The sequence below is a fragment of the Kwoniella dejecticola genome, chromosome 6 (genome assembly GCF_000512565.2).
Source record: "Kwoniella dejecticola CBS 10117 chromosome 6, complete sequence".
Lineage (NCBI taxonomy): Eukaryota > Fungi > Basidiomycota > Tremellomycetes > Tremellales > Cryptococcaceae > Kwoniella > Kwoniella dejecticola.
Genome location: NC_089306.1, coordinates 1,491,451 through 1,507,470, shown reverse-complemented (window position 1 = coordinate 1,507,470; position 16,020 = coordinate 1,491,451). Strand labels below are relative to the sequence as shown.

Sequence of the window (16,020 nt, the reverse complement as noted above, 5' to 3'; positions counted from 1 at the left end):
TTCTTCTTGAGTATAACCAAAGCTGCTCCTGCGTAGTTGCAAACTATCAATCAGTGACCCACATGTGAAAAGAGCATTGATGGCTCCCCCTTGCACCCGCAAGATCAGCTCTAACGCTTGAGATTTTGACCAAGTGTCAATCTCTTGTTGAAGCACCTTGGTGACCGATTGAGACCGTAGAGTGATCTGAGGAGTGGATATTGCTCCCTTCAGTGAATTTTGAGTAGATTGTCTCTTCCAGATTGTTATCTGAAAAGGCAAGTGATGATGTGTACCTGATCTACCAATGAGTCAGAGTGGTCAACCAGCGCCGAGAAAACTCGATGTGAACATTTATAAGTATACGACAGAGTCGTTCGATTCTGTTTCTGATTTGATGTGAGATACCCCTTGATCATTTGACATTCCTGCCATCTGTTGGTTTTTGTTGAGTTATTTCTCCAAGTAGTGGAGTGGGTGAATGGGGATTGTTTAACAGACAGATGAGGAACCTGTAGTTTGCTTGGAGATGGAGTGGGAGGGCAGAACAATCTTCCTCTTTGCTTATGAATGCCAGGCTCATCAGTGCCGGCGTTTCATTTCTAATCTATGACTTTTTGACACATTCGAATCTCTCGATATTTGAATTTTCCTGTCTTCGACTGTCAAAATCGGTCAATTAAGTGCTTGGGAGACTGGCAGAATGGCCAGGCCACTTGTCGCGTCTTCACTCAACCAATAGATCCGATATCAACCTTGTACTTTTACTGATTTACAGAACATGCATAAATATGAATGTGACACTCTGTTAGAGATTTTGTAGTTGTGCTGTCTTGTCGCTGTGCCCCGTAAATTGACCTTCTTTGTACCTTGACTCCAGTCCCTTCGTGTTGACATTATCTCTGAATCACATTCTTCAACTAGCGAAGTCTTCCATAGTCCAGCTTTTTATTCGATCAAACATTGAGGCTGATTTGGCAGAAGGAGTACCATCTATTATTATCTGACCGTTTCAGCCCAGATGAAGATGGTGATTTGTTTGGACCATCAGATTAAGTGCACTTCTCCGTTCACCTTGACCAGGGGGTACAATTTGTTCCCTTTGATCTGAGACAATTTTGGCCTGTAGTTGATATGCGCATATTCACCGCCCTTATCAGTTCTAATCGCTTTGACATGCTTTGTCAGGTTGGTTTTCCGGCCCAGAACGTGTACCCTTTGAGCTCTTGCAATGCTTGGAACTTGTGTGTCTCATCAGAGATTTGTGGGTATCTCTCGCAAAAGAACGTCCGCCGCAATCAGTGAGAAAGAAGCAACAATTGCCCCTTAATACTGTCCCGGCCGGCCTTCACAAATTCACATGGAGCAGGGCCAAAGAAGACGTTGCTCTATTTGAGTCCAAGGCAATTGGTGTTATTATCTCTTTTAACAAATGTTTCAAAAGAGAATTCATCTATGCCATGTATTTGTAGTTTATCATCTAGTTCCTGATTTATTTAGCTGATCATGTCAAGTCAGATGTAGAGTGACTTAAGAAATGGGTTGACAGCGTTGGGTCCCATGTGATGACTTGAATTGCTGATATGAAAACATGACTTACAATCAAAGGCTGGAGGGTATCTTGGTCTGCTGATGTGTGTTACGATCCGTCCTGTGGTGATCTCAAGGATCACAAGACGGATAGAAAGCGACGGTTTACAAGCTTGACTTCAGTGGAATGAAGCCTGTTGGACTTGTGATTTGGTCAACAACTTGTGAACTTACAACTTAGATGGATCCGGTAAGTTGAAGTGGTGGACGGTGTGAGCGTAAAGCAAGGGCGAGGTTGGCGAGGTCAAGTAGCGTGGTTCATAAAAGGGCTACTACAATTATATGGAACTTATGTGTAACTTATGATAATTTGATCCATGGAGAGACAGATGGTCTTACCTCCCGGGAGGGGGGTATTTATACCTTTTTCCAGCGTTGTATCATCCTGGTTATTCTGCTTGGGGAACATTGCAGAAGCTTCAGAGACATCTCTTAGTGATGTCTGATGCACACTCTGCAATGAACTCTGTGACACGTATGTGATACCTCTGAGCTGTATCACAGAGTGATTACCTAAGTACATTGGAGAGAATATCTGAGATATACCTAAGAGTTATTTACAATATTTTCTTATACTTGCAAGCTGGTTTGGTTGGTTCATAACGATGTGCCAGGAGACCAGTCATTGCCAGGACTTATCCCAGGAAAAGTCAAACTAGGGACAATATTTCCTAATCAGGATTGCTAAGGTTTGTTGATCTTAGAATAGCCGTTGCTCACGAAGAGGTTGTTACACAGCTTTATTATCGGCTCAACAGTTTCCCTCAGGTATAAGGACAAGAAAGGAAGAATCTCAATCAGACTCTGGCTGTTACATCTCCTCGGGCGCTCTTGTTCTCCGATGTCGGAATAGTTGATCTATCACCACACTGATTTCGACCAAACTCCGCTTATTGCTGAGATGCGCACCTCACATCTATTGTACAACCCAAAGTCAATTGAGCTTGTATCTTTATTTCCCTTTCTTGTCTTAACATCATGTATGCAATACATACATCGTCATGGGATGTACCGCAGATGCACCTCAAAAGCTCTCTGAGGGATTTCTTGAAGCAGGCAGAGGAGCATATCATCTGCCAAGAAAAGGTATACATACCCCGCTTGTCTTCCATGGAACAAACTATCACAAGTCACGTCAAGTATTTGTAAAAGATTATCATGATCCATACCACCTAACCTTGCAACATCATCAAAAATGCCTGACACTTCGAGTTACCGGGATCTGTCTCAGTTTTACAAGTAAGTCAACAATTGTTGACCAGAATACAAGTCCAACGGACTTCATCTCATTGAAACCAAGCTCGAGAATTGTTCTTTGCTATCTATCTTGTGATCCTTGAGGGACAGATTGTACCACTACGACCTACAAAGAACATATACCTTGTTGTCCCAAGATCATTCACCTGTACTACACTTCTCAGAGGAACCTTGGTGCCTTGCTTCAGAACAGCTATGGATAACACAATACAAAGTCATCTTGCTATTGTTGTCACATAAAAACTATTCACTCTTCTTTTGACAAGCCTATACAGTCACAACAACCTTCTCACATCTACCTTGTACACTTGGGTCACTTTGTTTCAATGCAGGTTGCAGGTCAATCACCAGCGAACTGCAAAGGTTTACAAGCGTTGGTGAAAAATAATATCTGTCACGATTAGATCCGTGGAGGTCATTGGGTGGTGTAGGGATAGTTGTTGAGATTGATATATTAAGTGCTCTATCTACGGGTCAATCATGTGACTCAGCTAGCCACATGGTCAAATTGTCAAATTATGTATTGCATACACGATGCTAGAACAAGATACAAGAAGAAAGAGGAATGAAGATACAAGCTGAATTGAGTTTAGGTTGTACGATAGATGTAAGACGCGCTGCAGCACAAGGGATAGGGTATCTGTTGAGCCTAGAGTTTGATAGAAGGATAACTATCCGGGTTCTCTAATCCGTTCTACTTCTAATCTTCTAGATCCGTCTTGGCAGCGTTATAGCTCCTTTCAGGAATCGAAGTGGACTGGCTGAAGTCTGAGGCTAGCTCAAGGCTTTGTACTTGCTGAATGGTGACCGGGAATAAGGCCGGTGCTGATCTGGGACGGTGCTGGGACAATACTGGGACAGTTCTGGGACAGTGCTTCGTAGGAGCTTTGGGGTGTATGCATGAGGTCGGTACTAAGGTATGTATGAACTATGATGATACGGATGATATGAAGCCTTCCTAGTGCTAGACTCTATTAAGGCCGTTGATCTATCTTTTACTTCCTCGTTGATTGGAAGATGCTTCCCTTCCCCTTCACAAGGGATCGCGTCAGTCCTCCTCCTTAGACTATTCTTCTTCCGGTCTTCCCTGCCGCCAGACACGTGCTTTCCCTGGAGTTAGTAACCTTCCTTCCGTTATCGTTTGTCCCAATCCTCACTTGCACTGAAGCGCGTCTTGGTAATAAGCGGAGTTTGGTAGAAATCAATGTGGCAATAGATCAACTACTCCGACACAAATAGCTTGCCATGTTGATATCAGACCTTTGACTTTGATACCTAACTTGTACTTCTACTCTTTTACTCAACATGTGTAATAGTAACTCTAACAATAGTTGGAAAGGATCATTCAGACTGTTATTGAAGTCATCAAAGCCACGTCAATTCAAATCAGATAGAGTAGTGGAGGATATGTATGAGGAGAATATGTTGATGAACAGTTTGGTTCTCATATGGTAAGAAGGTAATTACCAAAGGAAAGTGGCACTAAGGTGGCTTGACTAAGTGGAATTATTTTTATTCTGATCTTTGTGGAGAAGAGAGAAGAAAAGGATCAAAACCCAGAGATGCAAGGATAACCCCTATGTATGCCTTCCCTGAGGAAGCTAAATTGGTAACATCTGGGGTGATTTCTATAGGCTGGACAGACAGGAGGTGGTGTCAAAAAGAATGTGCAAGTCATGTGGTATGCTCGAGACGGCATGATGGTGACAAGTAGACAGATCAGAGGAGGACGAGTTGAAAAAAGGATTTGGCAGACTATTTGGTTGTACAACTCTAAGTAAGAGTTACCGCATGCAACATGTAAGAGATGACCTCGATGTATGCTCTGATTGAAAATGAGCAATCGATCATGCAGTAGGGAAGAGGCCATGATAATTGCATGTCAGTCACACAGATGCTGCGATAACCGTCTGACTTATGCCTGAAAGATTGGCAGCAATCGCCGCCAGCCTGAGGGAATCCTGCCAAGCTGTATTTTGGTCCACATTCTCCATCGCCGTCAGACCACAGCCATTTGAGAGGGAAGCCACGAAGGCTATGGCGCATTGCACGGCGGGAAAAGCAAGATCACGTCATTAGGTGGAAGTGTAATCGTACATGTCACATGCATGCATACTCGATATGAAAATTCCCTGATTGTATATGTCGCATTCATGTGGGATTATCTCCAATTATCACACAGGATGGGATTGAGTGCTTGCTTACCCCCGGGTCGAGCTCGCTCTAACGTATAGGAGGAAAAACACTGCGGATGATCACATGCACAGAAGTGCGGCCCGCCTCAGTCGTGCTTGATCGAAATGGTGTCAGGTGGCGCAATTTGGCAAGACCTACGGCGGAACGATGGAGAATCATAGGGTGCTCATTCGTCGCTGGAACTGGTGAAAGATCAAAGATGTTATTTCGCCACATGGGTGGTGACAGGATTAGACCAGAATGCCGGAAGGACATCTTTTCACCGAGTCAGCGTGCTGAGAATGGTTGCCGAGTTGTTCTGTCATAGGCTCACAGTCTTTCGCCTTGAAAGTCCACCACTGAGAGAGGTCTTCCTCGGAACCATCTTTCCTACCCATCAATCCCCAACGACCTCTCAGACCCACACCTATCAGCCTTTCCGCGATGTCCGGATCTTCGTCGAAGATTTTGCTGTCCAACCATACCGCGAGCTCGGGAGGCTCCTCGACGGTCGGGACTTCCAGATCCAGAGGCATGGAGGAGATGTCACCGTCGATGGGGCCGCTGCTTTCCTCAGAATCGCTCTGAGCATCATGGTGGAGCGTGGGGTATCTATTGCGCCACTTCTCGTTCGGCGTCCAAGGGGCGGGTACGGTGACAAGTCGATAACACTTCATCGCAAATGACGGACCACCGCAGAATGTGTTGGTGGGAGGCAGAATCGCGGTTATCCTGCGGCGGCTATATGGAATATACCCTACAAGTGAGATGGACTCGACGTCCAAAGGCTGAAGCATGTGTGCAAGCTGCGGTCGCACTACGCTAGGCAGTTCAGAACAACTCAATGCTGTGAGAAATGATAACAGACCTTCATCCACGTTCAATGGCTGAGGACGAGGATCGTCCGCTGTTGAGCTTCGATCAGCTTTGGCAGGCGGGATGGCGTAATTGCGCGTTGCACTCACTAGGATCTACTACCCAGCCCCCATCGTCGGAAGAAGATCTCTCGTTGCGGGCCACTTCGGATGCATTATTCTCTCCCCAAGAGATACTTTCTCTCTCTAGACCACCTCGCTCTGCTCCTCCCCATGACCCGCCGAATAGAGTCCAGCTTGCGCGATTCCATCCCGTCCCGAGGCTGATTGAGTCTTCCAAGAGCTTGGCGTCAAGCAGCGCTTGAGGCGCGGTGCGAGCGATCTCGGCTGCTCTTTCAATCGGACCTCGAAGTTCCGACTCGCAAAGAACGTTGTAATGCGTGCAGTAAGACAGAAAGGCCGAGGCAATGACTAAGCTGGCAAATCAGACTAATGCCCACTTTGATGTCTGGACCAGCGGCTCACCGGCAAATTTGTGCGCCGGCTCAAAATTCCTTGCACCTGTCAGCTGCATCTCTGTATCAAAACTTACCATCCTGATTCTGTCTCCCTTCTTGCGAGAGCCAAAAGCCCACGGATACTGGCCTCGGTCTTCGTGAGAAAAGGACACACTTCATCCTGCTGCCCGGAGCCGGCTACTCCCAAAGGTGATGAGATGTCGTCGACGACTGTATCTCCGTGTCCGGCGGTCGCACTTCTCTTGGGACCCACGTACTCGACGCCATAGGGTCCGGAGCCTGGCCAGTGCTTGCCTGGGAAGTGAGTTCTCAACCCAAGATTATAGCGGAACTGATACTGTTTCAGCATTCGTGCTGATCCCAGGCGCTGGACTCACTAATTGAAATAATCGCCTATCTCTCGCAGAGGTCAATCCGGCGTGTCTTGAAAACTCGAAATCGCTTGCTGCGGTGAGCACTTTTGCGGATAGAATCAGCTCCTCCTTCACCGCAGAGCTCATTATGACTGACACCTTTTGAACGGAGGAATCGACCTATAGACGGTGCAGAGTCAGCTTGATCTGCTTCAACGCTCGACGAGCACAACCCACTCGTCGTAATCGCCTCGGCTGGTACCTTCAGGTTCCTCCCAGGCGGGATCATTACCGATTTTCCAACAATCCTTTTCTTCGAGACGCTCGGTCTGCCTGCCCGCTGCATCCTTCCTCTTGTGTTCTCTATACCGCTTCTTCGCTCGATGTATCGCTTGGCCAACATCGAAAGACACGTCGACACCAGCGAAGGGGTCTCCCACGGTGAGGAGACGATTTCCTCGATTATCGTGTGGCGTGACGATATCCGAAGCTGACGAGATGTCGGCGTGATTGATTACTATCTGCGCAGATCTTGGGCAAGAATTGGTCAAGTACGCACTGAGTGAATCTGTGTTACCGCTTGGGCGGCTTGTGGGAATCCAGACGCCTTGGTCATCCCACTCATCACACGATTTCAGCCTGAGGAAGGAGGGAACGGCCAGGAAAGGTGGGAATGAAAGCTGGTCAGTGTAAAAGTCATCGCTACCTTGCTGTTGATCGACCATATCGAAGAGGACGTGAATTGGATAGAACCAATCGACGGAGATTCTCGAATTCCTTTACAAAGCGAGTGAAGCGGAATGAAGAAAAACGCTCAACAAGAAAGGGACGAAAGCAATGGGAGAAACCAAACCCATGTAGCGACGATGACAGTCATTCGAATCGCACAGACCCATTCATGATAGTGGAGCATTGGAGTCACTCGTGAAAATGTATAGGTGACGAATTGAGTCATACACACACGACCGTGCACGGACCAGTCGAGAAGCAGCATATGATCTAGCGTGACCTCCACTCAGCCTTGGATTTTACGTAATGAAAACAAAGTCAGGATCTGTTCTGTCGCGAGTGATTTTATATATGACCTTGGCTGGCAGCGCAGTCAGGGTAATTATACATATGTAAACAAACCAAACACCCCAAGCTACAAACATTAGACCCAGAAATACACTTGGTGTAGGTAATGATCTGTCACATCGATAACATACAAACCATAGAACACACAAACAGCTGCTTATACACACGTATACACACAAACTCCAGCAAGCAATTCTCAAACACAGTGCACCTTCACTCAACCTGGCACCGAGCCTTTGATCCTTCCCCCTCTCTTGTTTGAGTTTTATCGTCGATCGCTTCCTTCACGCTCAGTCAGATCGACTTCGTCCGATTCCCTCATCATTCTGTGTATAAGACTTACCAAGGTCAAGAATGCCTGCATCGTCTCGCAAGCCGCCTCCAAATCCGCAGCCTTTCCTCACGACGTCCGCATATTCTCACTCCACTTCCGGCCATTCGCAAAGTCACTCATCTGCCAGTCCCGGCCTCTCGCGTGGGCCTTCTCCTGCGCCACCTTACGACAACCGACAGTCCAACTCAAATGACGCTTTCCTCGGGGCGCGGGCGCTAGCATATGGGCCTTCGGGGCCGGCTCATGCACAAAGAAGCGAGATGAGTTATGTTCCGCCATACGCGTCGCCTCCACCTCAGCCCGCCTTAGGCTTGTCTCAGCCTGTATCTCAGAGGCTCCCGTTTTTTGAAGCCGCGCTGGCTCGCTCACGAGGACAGCAGCTGCCACCTGATGCAGAACACAGTGCCGCCAGATACGGGTACAATCAGCCATTACCTTCCTATCTGCCACCGCCAGATCCTAACCACCCAGAACTAGCGGTCGGCTTCACCCAATCGAATACTGTCAGATACGCAGCGGTCGGACGGGAGTTGTCCCGGTCTCCTTCTCCAATCCCTGACGAAAACTTCGAGCAAGGATACAGAGGCTACGATTATGCTGGCGAAAACGACATCGAGAAGGCCTTGTTGGAACAGGAAGATTTGGACCGAAATCAGTGGCAAGGACGCGACGAGAAATTGTGGTCAGAGAAGGTTATGTTTCAAATGACTGAAGATGGAGGAGATATCTCGGTGCCACCAATGAGAATCGCTCCAGGAGTGAGTGGCGCAGATATACCATCAATACACATTCGAGGACCAACCAATTCAACACTTGTATCATTACAGGAAGGCGATCTTGCCGCGTCGTCGACTCAGCATTTCGGTCCCGCCCCTACTGGTCGAGTGGGCAGAAGAACACACAATGCTGCAGGTCATCGACGTATAAAGCAGTCAGCGACCTTGGACGAGAATGGGTTCTTCGCTGTGGACATGCCCATTCCCACCAGATTAGCGCAATTCTTGCCTGTGAAAGGTGTCGAGGAGCAGAAGAGCACAAGGTGAGGAGAACGTAACACGTGTAAAGATCTGTCTGATTTTATCACCCAGGTATACTGCCGTCACCACGGATCCCGACGACTTTCCGACCTCCGGCTTACGGCTGCGTCAAAATATGTTTGATCCTCCCAGGCAGACGGAACTGTTCATTGTGATCACGATGTATAATGAGAATGCGGAGCTCTTCTGTAGAACTCTTTATGGCGTGATGAAAAACGTAGCGCATCTGTGCGGAAGGAAGAATTCAAGAGTATGGGGTAAAGATGGATGGCAGAAGGTGAGTCAAAACGGCAAGGAAGCAGAACTGACTAACGATTGCTTAGGTTGTTGTATGCATCGTTGCTGATGGACGAAAAGCTGTCAATCCGAGAGTGCTTGATTGCCTTGCCGCTCTGGGTGTTTATCAAGAGGGTATGGAGGTTGAGCTTCGAGCGATTTGCATACTTTCTGCTGATGATCCTCCCTCAGGTGCTATGACGAACAAGGTCAAAGATCGACCGGTGACGGCTCATGTTTTCGAGTACACGACTAGTTTTGCTCTGGATGCCGATTTGCACTTCAAATATCCAGATAAGGGGATCGTTCCATGTCAGATCATCTTTTGTCTGAAGGAGAAGAATGTGAGTATGAGGCCGGTCAACGATACTATTGCTGACCGTTTAAAAAATAGGCGAAGAAGATTAATTCACACAGATGGTTCTTCAATGCATTTGCTCCGCTGCTCTCAGTAAGTCATGAGGGACGCAGCGTACAGGGGAAAGGCTGATCTGCCTGAAAGCCCAATGTCTGTATTCTGCTGGATGTTGGAACTCGCCCGGCTCCGAAATCTCTCTATTACCTTTGGAAAGCCTTCGACTTGAACTCCAACGTTGGCGGCGCCTGCGGAGAGATCGCCACCTTCAAAGGTAAAACATGGCGAAGTTTGCTCAATCCCTTAGGTGAGTAAATTAAGTTGGGATTGTGGCTGGAAGAGATGCTGACAACTTGTAGTCGCTGCCCAATGCTTCGAATACAAAATGTCGAACATCCTCGATAAGCCCATGGAAAGCTTATTTGGGTACTGCTCAGTGCTTCCGGGAGCGTTCTCTGCGTATAGGGTAAGACACCGCACACCGATGCCACAGAGCTGATGTATCGCAACAGTATCTTGCCCTTCAAAATAATCCGGATGGGACGGGCCCGCTAGCTTCTTACTTTCAGGGCGAAAACTTACACACTGGAAAAGCAGATACTTTCACTGCGAACATGTGAGTGTGTGTCAATTCGTAGGGAAAATTTGCTGATCCATGATATCCAACATAGGGTACGTTATGTGATTCGAGCGAGGGTATTTAGCTTATGTGTTTTTACAGTATCTTGCCGAAGACCGTATTTTATGTTTCGAGATCGTGTAAGTGCCGCCGCCAGAGCAAGAGATCATAAAGTGTCTTACGTCAGGGTGTCATAGTGCCAAGAAGAAAGCAAATTGGGTCCTCAAATTTGTCAAATCGGCCGTCGGCGAGACTGACTGCCCCGATACGATTCCCGAATTCATTGCTCAACGAAGAAGGTGCGTGATCAAGGTTCGCGAGGCGAATGACAACGCTAACAGCTGGCTCAGATGGCTGAATGGATCTTTCTTCGCGGCGGTACGTGATGAATAGGATGCTCATAGATGTGTGCCTCCGTTGATGTCCACTCAGGTGTACTCGCTCATTCACGTGGCCCAAATTTGGCGATCCGATCACTCGCTGTTGAGAAAACTGGCTCTCATGCTGGAATTTGCCTACAATGCGCTGAATCTCTTGTTCTCCTGGTTCTCACTGGCGAATTTTTACATATTCTTTGTGAGTATTCTCACTGTTTTGCCATCACTCAAACTGATCTCCGTTCGCAGGTGATTCTGACCAGAGCGTTGGAAGGCGAAGCTTTCAATATTCCTCGCATTGATATCCTGAATTCGATAGCACAGGTGAGTTGCGATGCTGAAACCTGGACTGACATCGGTAGTATGGGTATCTGGGTGCATTGGTGGCTTGCTTCATATTTGGAATGGGCAATCGACCTCAAGGGTGAGTTGGCGCCGGAATGACCAAAAGCATTGCAGAAGCTGATGATGCCCCGTTTCAAGATCGCCTTGGAAGTACAAGGCCACTATCTACTTCTTCGCTGTCTTGACGACGTAGTGGGTTGATGAATAAAACATGGTTCTGGTGTGGTCTAGCTGATCATCTTTCTACCAGCATGCTCGTCGCGGCTGTCCTTTGTACCGTACAAGCTATCAAAAATTTCGATAGTCCTATATTCTCCCGAATGATTGTATCATTGATCTCCACTTATGGGATATTTATCGCGAGCAGTGTGTTAGCTTTGGACCCTTGGTACGTGATCGGCGCCCTTTGAAGGCCATGGCTAATGAACCCGACAGGCATCTTCTTACCTGTTTCGTCCAGTATATTCTGTTCTCGCCAAGTGAGTTAATTCGCAATTTATTTGGATGATCAGCTGACGTTAGTTCATAGCCTATGTGAACGTCGTGAGTAGCAATATTCAGATTTGAATCGGAGCCTGCTAAATCTATATCCCATTCGCTGTGCAGTTGAACGCCGTGAGTTAGCAGGAAATTCGCAGACTCCACAACTTTGCTGACTTTGTCCCCAGTATGCCTACTCCAACCTGTGAGTTCCAGGGAACAGATTCTATAACTCCGTATCGATTGTTGTTGACACATCTCATCTTTGCCCAGTCACGATCTGTCATGGGGAACTAAAGGCTCGGATACCGTCCAAGAGAGCGATCTGGGAGCAGTACAAGGTATCGGTAAGCATGTCGAAGTGGAACTTGTTTCCGCGCAGCAGGATATAGACATCGCCTATCAAGATGCTCTGGACAATATCAGGCTGAAAGGGGCACGTGTCGATGAGGATAAGAAAAAAGACAATTCTGAGCAAGCACAAAAGGATGTCTACGTGAGTCGCTCCCATGGGATTCAAGCGAGGTAGCTGAATGGTCGCTATTTGTTAGGCGAATTTCAGGACAAATGTAAGTCAAACCTGCGATGCCGTCGCATCTTGAGCTCATCGCCCCGTAGTTGTTGCTCTGCTGGTCGTTATCAAACGCGTTGTTAGCTAGTGTGATCCTGTCGGGAAGCACAACAGGAACGTTTGATTCAGGAGGTAATTCGCGCACAGGGATTTACATGTTGATCATACTGAGTGAGTCGTGTCAGTTCTCCAGTACAAAAGCATCGCTTCTGAACAATGTGCTTGTGTTCAGTCTTTGTCGCTGGAATGGCATTGTTCCGCTTCATATGTTCCACTTTGTATCTCATCATTAGACTCTTTGCCGGATAATGGATGCATTGGTACAAGGAGGGTTATGCAAAGAAATTCGCGTATCCCGCACCGGTAATCGTACAAGCGCGTAGCAGATAAGCACTCTGTTCCGTCTTGGGAGTTGTGCAATAATCATTTTTTTTCCACTTGGTACAAACTTCATCCTATGACCAGCTGCACCCCTTCTGCAAGGACTCAGCGAGCGTATATCGTATTAGCGGAGCTGTCGGACAGTCTGAGCGATGCTGATGACCAAGATACTCAACGTACGTCGTCCTGGATGTGTCATTCATCGATGGCTGACGAGCCGAACTTTAGATATCAGGAAATGTGGTCACGCCGTCTCTCACCTGATCACTCAGTCTGCCACTCAATTGCTACGATATGTGCAGGGCAAGGAAGCGTCAAGCTTCGACAGCAATGAAAGCTACAGCTTGTCTACAATCGATTTGACTTTCGAAACCCTCGCGTCTCTCGCTCAAGATATGATCAACACCATTCCCTTCCACATCGTTCCAAAGCACTGGCTGCGACTGTACACAGACGTAGCGATACTTCAAAGCATCAAAGATGTAGTGATGAATCGTCGAGAGGGAGATGGACGGGCTACAGATGAATTGTGGTCGAAAGCAGTTCGGAGACTAGATATGGCCATCATTGTGGCTGGAGCCATCGGGAATAAGAGGAAGGATTGGGTGATAGAGTTGATCGAGATTATACAGGCGAAGTTCGAGCTAGCTAACCGAGCCAGCGATTTGGAAGGGATGAGGGTGACGAAGAAGCCGAGGATTGAACAACCTGCGGTCGACGTGGACCCGTTGCTGTTCGCTCCGAAACCCATACCTGTCTTGCAGGAACCTCCAGATATCGAATCATACCTTGAAAATCACCTCGATCATCCATTCATCGTCCGAGGCTACCTGAACGGTCTCAATGCCTCACCAAGATGGCCAGCATGCGAACGGTGGGCGTCTCATGAGTACCTGACGGAAGCAGTTGGACTAGGTCGCGTCGTGCCGGTAGAAGTTGGGAAGGCGTATGACGATGAGAGCTGGACTCAGAAGATTATACCTTTCACCGATTTCTTACGCCGAGCCGGCTTCCGCGACAGTTTCGGAACGCCACTCGAAGAGGACGCAACTCTGCCTGATTCTCCATTGTATCTAGCTCAGTATGGCTTGTTCGACCAATTCCCGACTCTGGAGAAAGATATGTCTTTTCCAGATTACGTTTGGTCAAATCCGCCGAGTCCCTCAAACTATCCGTCTTATGTTGCCCCTCAGAATGTGGATGGCTTGATTGTAAATGTATGGGTAGGAAGTGGAAACGGCGAGATCATTAGTCCAGCCCACACAGTGAGTCGGCCATCGATCGGCGATCATGAGAAGTAGATCGCTGACGGGAGCAGGACCCGTATTATAACTGTTACGCCCAAGTCTTAGGACACAAACGTGTTTGGTTGGCTCCTCCTGAATGTGCGCCTTTCATGTGTGCCTATGGCGAAGGACAAATAGAGGAAGAGGGACTGGCGGAGCAATACATGACCAACACTTCCAAAATACCGATTCTCAGACCAATCAATCACTTCCTTAGTCTGAAGGCAGATTATCCGGAATTCTTTGAGCACGTTTGGCCCGAGAGTCTCGAAGCTGTCTTGGAACCAGGAGACTTGATGGTTATGCCCCCAGGATGGTGGCATGCCATGAGGGGTGAGGGAAAAGGCCCAGCGTGGAGTGTCTCGATGTGGTATTAGCTATACTGTGGTGCTTTGTGAGATATGCATCCTGGTATAAGTTTCTGCATCCTTTGATGCATCTATCGTCGGACCGTTGAGCCCACATTGTGTCATAATTACTTGGCAGAACCCGGCTGGTTCCATGACAACACTGTGCCGCATAGTCAGCACGAAAGGAACGTTTGAACCATCTGCATTGGAAACTCACGAGACATGTCCCCCAGTTTCCTCGGCTTTACAAGGTGCCTGATGAGACCTGCAATCGCCAAAACAACGCACAGAATGGCAGCAGCGATATATGCCCAGCCCAAGAATGGCTGCTTGCCGCCAATCCAGGATACCGTGGATATGACCACCGATTTTGTCCCCGAAAATTGCTTGACGGGATAGTCTGCATAGACAACAATGTGTGAGTGGTCGGGAATTGGGCGGTCTGTCATATCGACTCACTCATATACGCCGAGACCCTATATCGTCCTTGAGTCATCACTTCGTCGTCGTTCCTAGCCCACAATTTCCTGAAAGTAGGCAGTGCTGCGATTCTCATCCATATCTGGAAATGCTCGTCCTCCTGTAGGTTGGGAAACTCGGTGTAGCCATCGGGATATCGACGTGCCCAATTGGGTGGTGGGAGAACATCCGAAGGTGAGTCATAGCCGGGGGTAACCACGTAGTTCTTCTTGATTCCACTCCAAGCGATTCCCTTCTCGGTAAAATTATATGTTTGGTTCTGGGCGCCATCTGTAAGGAGATTTAGCAGATATTAAACCGATATAGTCTCTTCCCACCTACTCTGGGAATTGAGGAGCACAACAGGACCAAAGGTGTCTGTTGAGCGCGTCAGCACATTCCAAGAGCTATAGATAATTCGGCTCACCGTTGAAAACACTGTTTGCGATTAGCCCGCACGGGTAGTAAGGCTTTCCTTCGGCTGAGGTGATGGGTTTACAGTCACCGCTATCTATTTGGGATCTGTGGAAGCGTCAGCACAGCTACTGTACAGATTAAGATATAGCTCACGTCGATCGTCGGTCTCCTTTCAGCTGTGATGTGTCCAAACTCATGACATATCGTCGGTGGTTTTGATAGCTTGTGCAAGTCAGCGGATGCTCGGAAGGAGTTCAAGCGCTTACTAGTTGGTCAGTTTGTAATATAAGAATACACCAGGGCCTACACGGAAGCAAGCAATGAGCGTCAAGCCTAACAAGACAGCAACAGGGCATACCTAAGTTATATGGCACCTCAAACTCTATCTCGCATCTAGCTTCCTGGCCTACCTTCCGAGTGGAGTCGTTGCTGAATGACCAAGTCGGTGCAGAGATGGAGGATTTGGTATCAGATGATCCCGATTTGAACGCGTCTGAACCGGCATTAGCGAAATGAGCTACTACGAGCATGACTCACATTCGTAAGCACTGCTGGGCATCGCCCCAAAAGAGCCGTCTGTCGGGGCGTCCACATCGCATTGGGTGTAATCCAGCGTTATCGTGGTGACCTTGCCACTTCCCCAAACGATGAGTGCTCCGATGGGTGCGAATATCAGGCCAAGGATGAAAAGCGTTGGCAGTACTGCCTTGGGAGTGAGTATGGGCTGCCATGCCTTGAGACGTTGTTGCTTGAAAGCGGTGTCTGACACGCGTATATTAGGTTAGCAATACAAAATGGCGTACTTGTGGGAAGAACGCTTGCTCACTTGCTGGCCTCTTGGACCACTTCACTTTTTCCTTGTCGGTCGGCGCGGCATCCACGTCTGCATCAGTCTGCCTGCCCTTGTTCTTGCGGTTGAATATTGCCATGATGCACGTCTTTGCGCGGATGGTTAGTGAAGAAGAGAAA

General features: G+C 47.9%; 6 protein-coding genes across 6 annotated transcripts; 4 read left to right on the top strand and 2 right to left on the bottom strand.

Annotated features, from left to right (window-relative positions):
* Positions 1-5,224: 5,224 nt before the first annotated feature.
* Positions 5,225-7,412, bottom strand: I303_105421 (uncharacterized protein; the record flags this gene model as incomplete). Its single annotated transcript, XM_065969163.1, has 9 exons — positions 5,225-5,277; positions 5,336-5,818; positions 5,870-5,908; positions 5,967-6,287; positions 6,342-6,384; positions 6,489-6,665; positions 6,712-6,791; positions 6,845-6,867; positions 6,925-7,412. 9 exons carry the CDS (start codon positions 7,410-7,412, stop codon positions 5,225-5,227), a joined length of 1,707 nt encoding a protein of 568 aa, XP_065825235.1.
* Positions 7,413-8,118: 706 nt separating this feature from the next.
* On the top strand, positions 8,119-10,386 carry I303_105420 (uncharacterized protein; the record flags this gene model as incomplete). Its single annotated transcript, XM_065969162.1, has 9 exons — positions 8,119-8,856; positions 8,926-9,137; positions 9,187-9,412; positions 9,459-9,546; positions 9,604-9,755; positions 9,806-9,862; positions 9,914-10,073; positions 10,126-10,232; positions 10,279-10,386. The coding sequence occupies 9 exons, from the start codon at positions 8,119-8,121 to the stop codon at positions 10,384-10,386; spliced, it is 1,848 nt and encodes a 615-aa protein (XP_065825234.1).
* Positions 10,387-10,421: 35 nt separating this feature from the next.
* On the top strand, positions 10,422-11,090 carry I303_105419 (chitin synthase 1; the record flags this gene model as incomplete). Its single annotated transcript, XM_065969161.1, has 7 exons — positions 10,422-10,442; positions 10,488-10,525; positions 10,583-10,684; positions 10,736-10,763; positions 10,818-10,961; positions 11,012-11,028; positions 11,087-11,090. The coding sequence occupies 7 exons, from the start codon at positions 10,422-10,424 to the stop codon at positions 11,088-11,090; spliced, it is 354 nt and encodes a 117-aa protein (XP_065825233.1).
* A 76-nt stretch (positions 11,091-11,166) lies between these two features.
* I303_105418 (uncharacterized protein) lies at positions 11,167-12,467 on the top strand (the record flags this gene model as incomplete). Its single annotated transcript, XM_065969160.1, has 10 exons — positions 11,167-11,186; positions 11,246-11,299; positions 11,358-11,495; positions 11,543-11,586; positions 11,637-11,650; positions 11,776-11,792; positions 11,861-12,083; positions 12,139-12,156; positions 12,206-12,329; positions 12,391-12,467. The coding sequence occupies 10 exons, from the start codon at positions 11,167-11,169 to the stop codon at positions 12,465-12,467; spliced, it is 729 nt and encodes a 242-aa protein (XP_065825232.1).
* A 148-nt stretch (positions 12,468-12,615) lies between these two features.
* On the top strand, positions 12,616-14,202 carry I303_105417 (uncharacterized protein; the record flags this gene model as incomplete). The annotated part of the gene is made up of 3 exons (XM_065969159.1): positions 12,616-12,715; positions 12,768-13,804; positions 13,858-14,202. 3 exons carry the CDS (start codon positions 12,616-12,618, stop codon positions 14,200-14,202), a joined length of 1,482 nt encoding a protein of 493 aa, XP_065825231.1.
* A 98-nt stretch (positions 14,203-14,300) lies between these two features.
* On the bottom strand, positions 14,301-15,980 carry I303_105416 (uncharacterized protein; the record flags this gene model as incomplete). The annotated part of the gene is made up of 10 exons (XM_018408432.1): positions 14,301-14,335; positions 14,393-14,575; positions 14,635-14,925; positions 14,977-15,012; positions 15,062-15,156; positions 15,205-15,273; positions 15,318-15,354; positions 15,410-15,544; positions 15,589-15,813; positions 15,878-15,980. 10 exons carry the CDS (start codon positions 15,978-15,980, stop codon positions 14,301-14,303), a joined length of 1,209 nt encoding a protein of 402 aa, XP_018262123.1.
* Between the last annotated feature and the right edge of the window lie 40 nt (positions 15,981-16,020).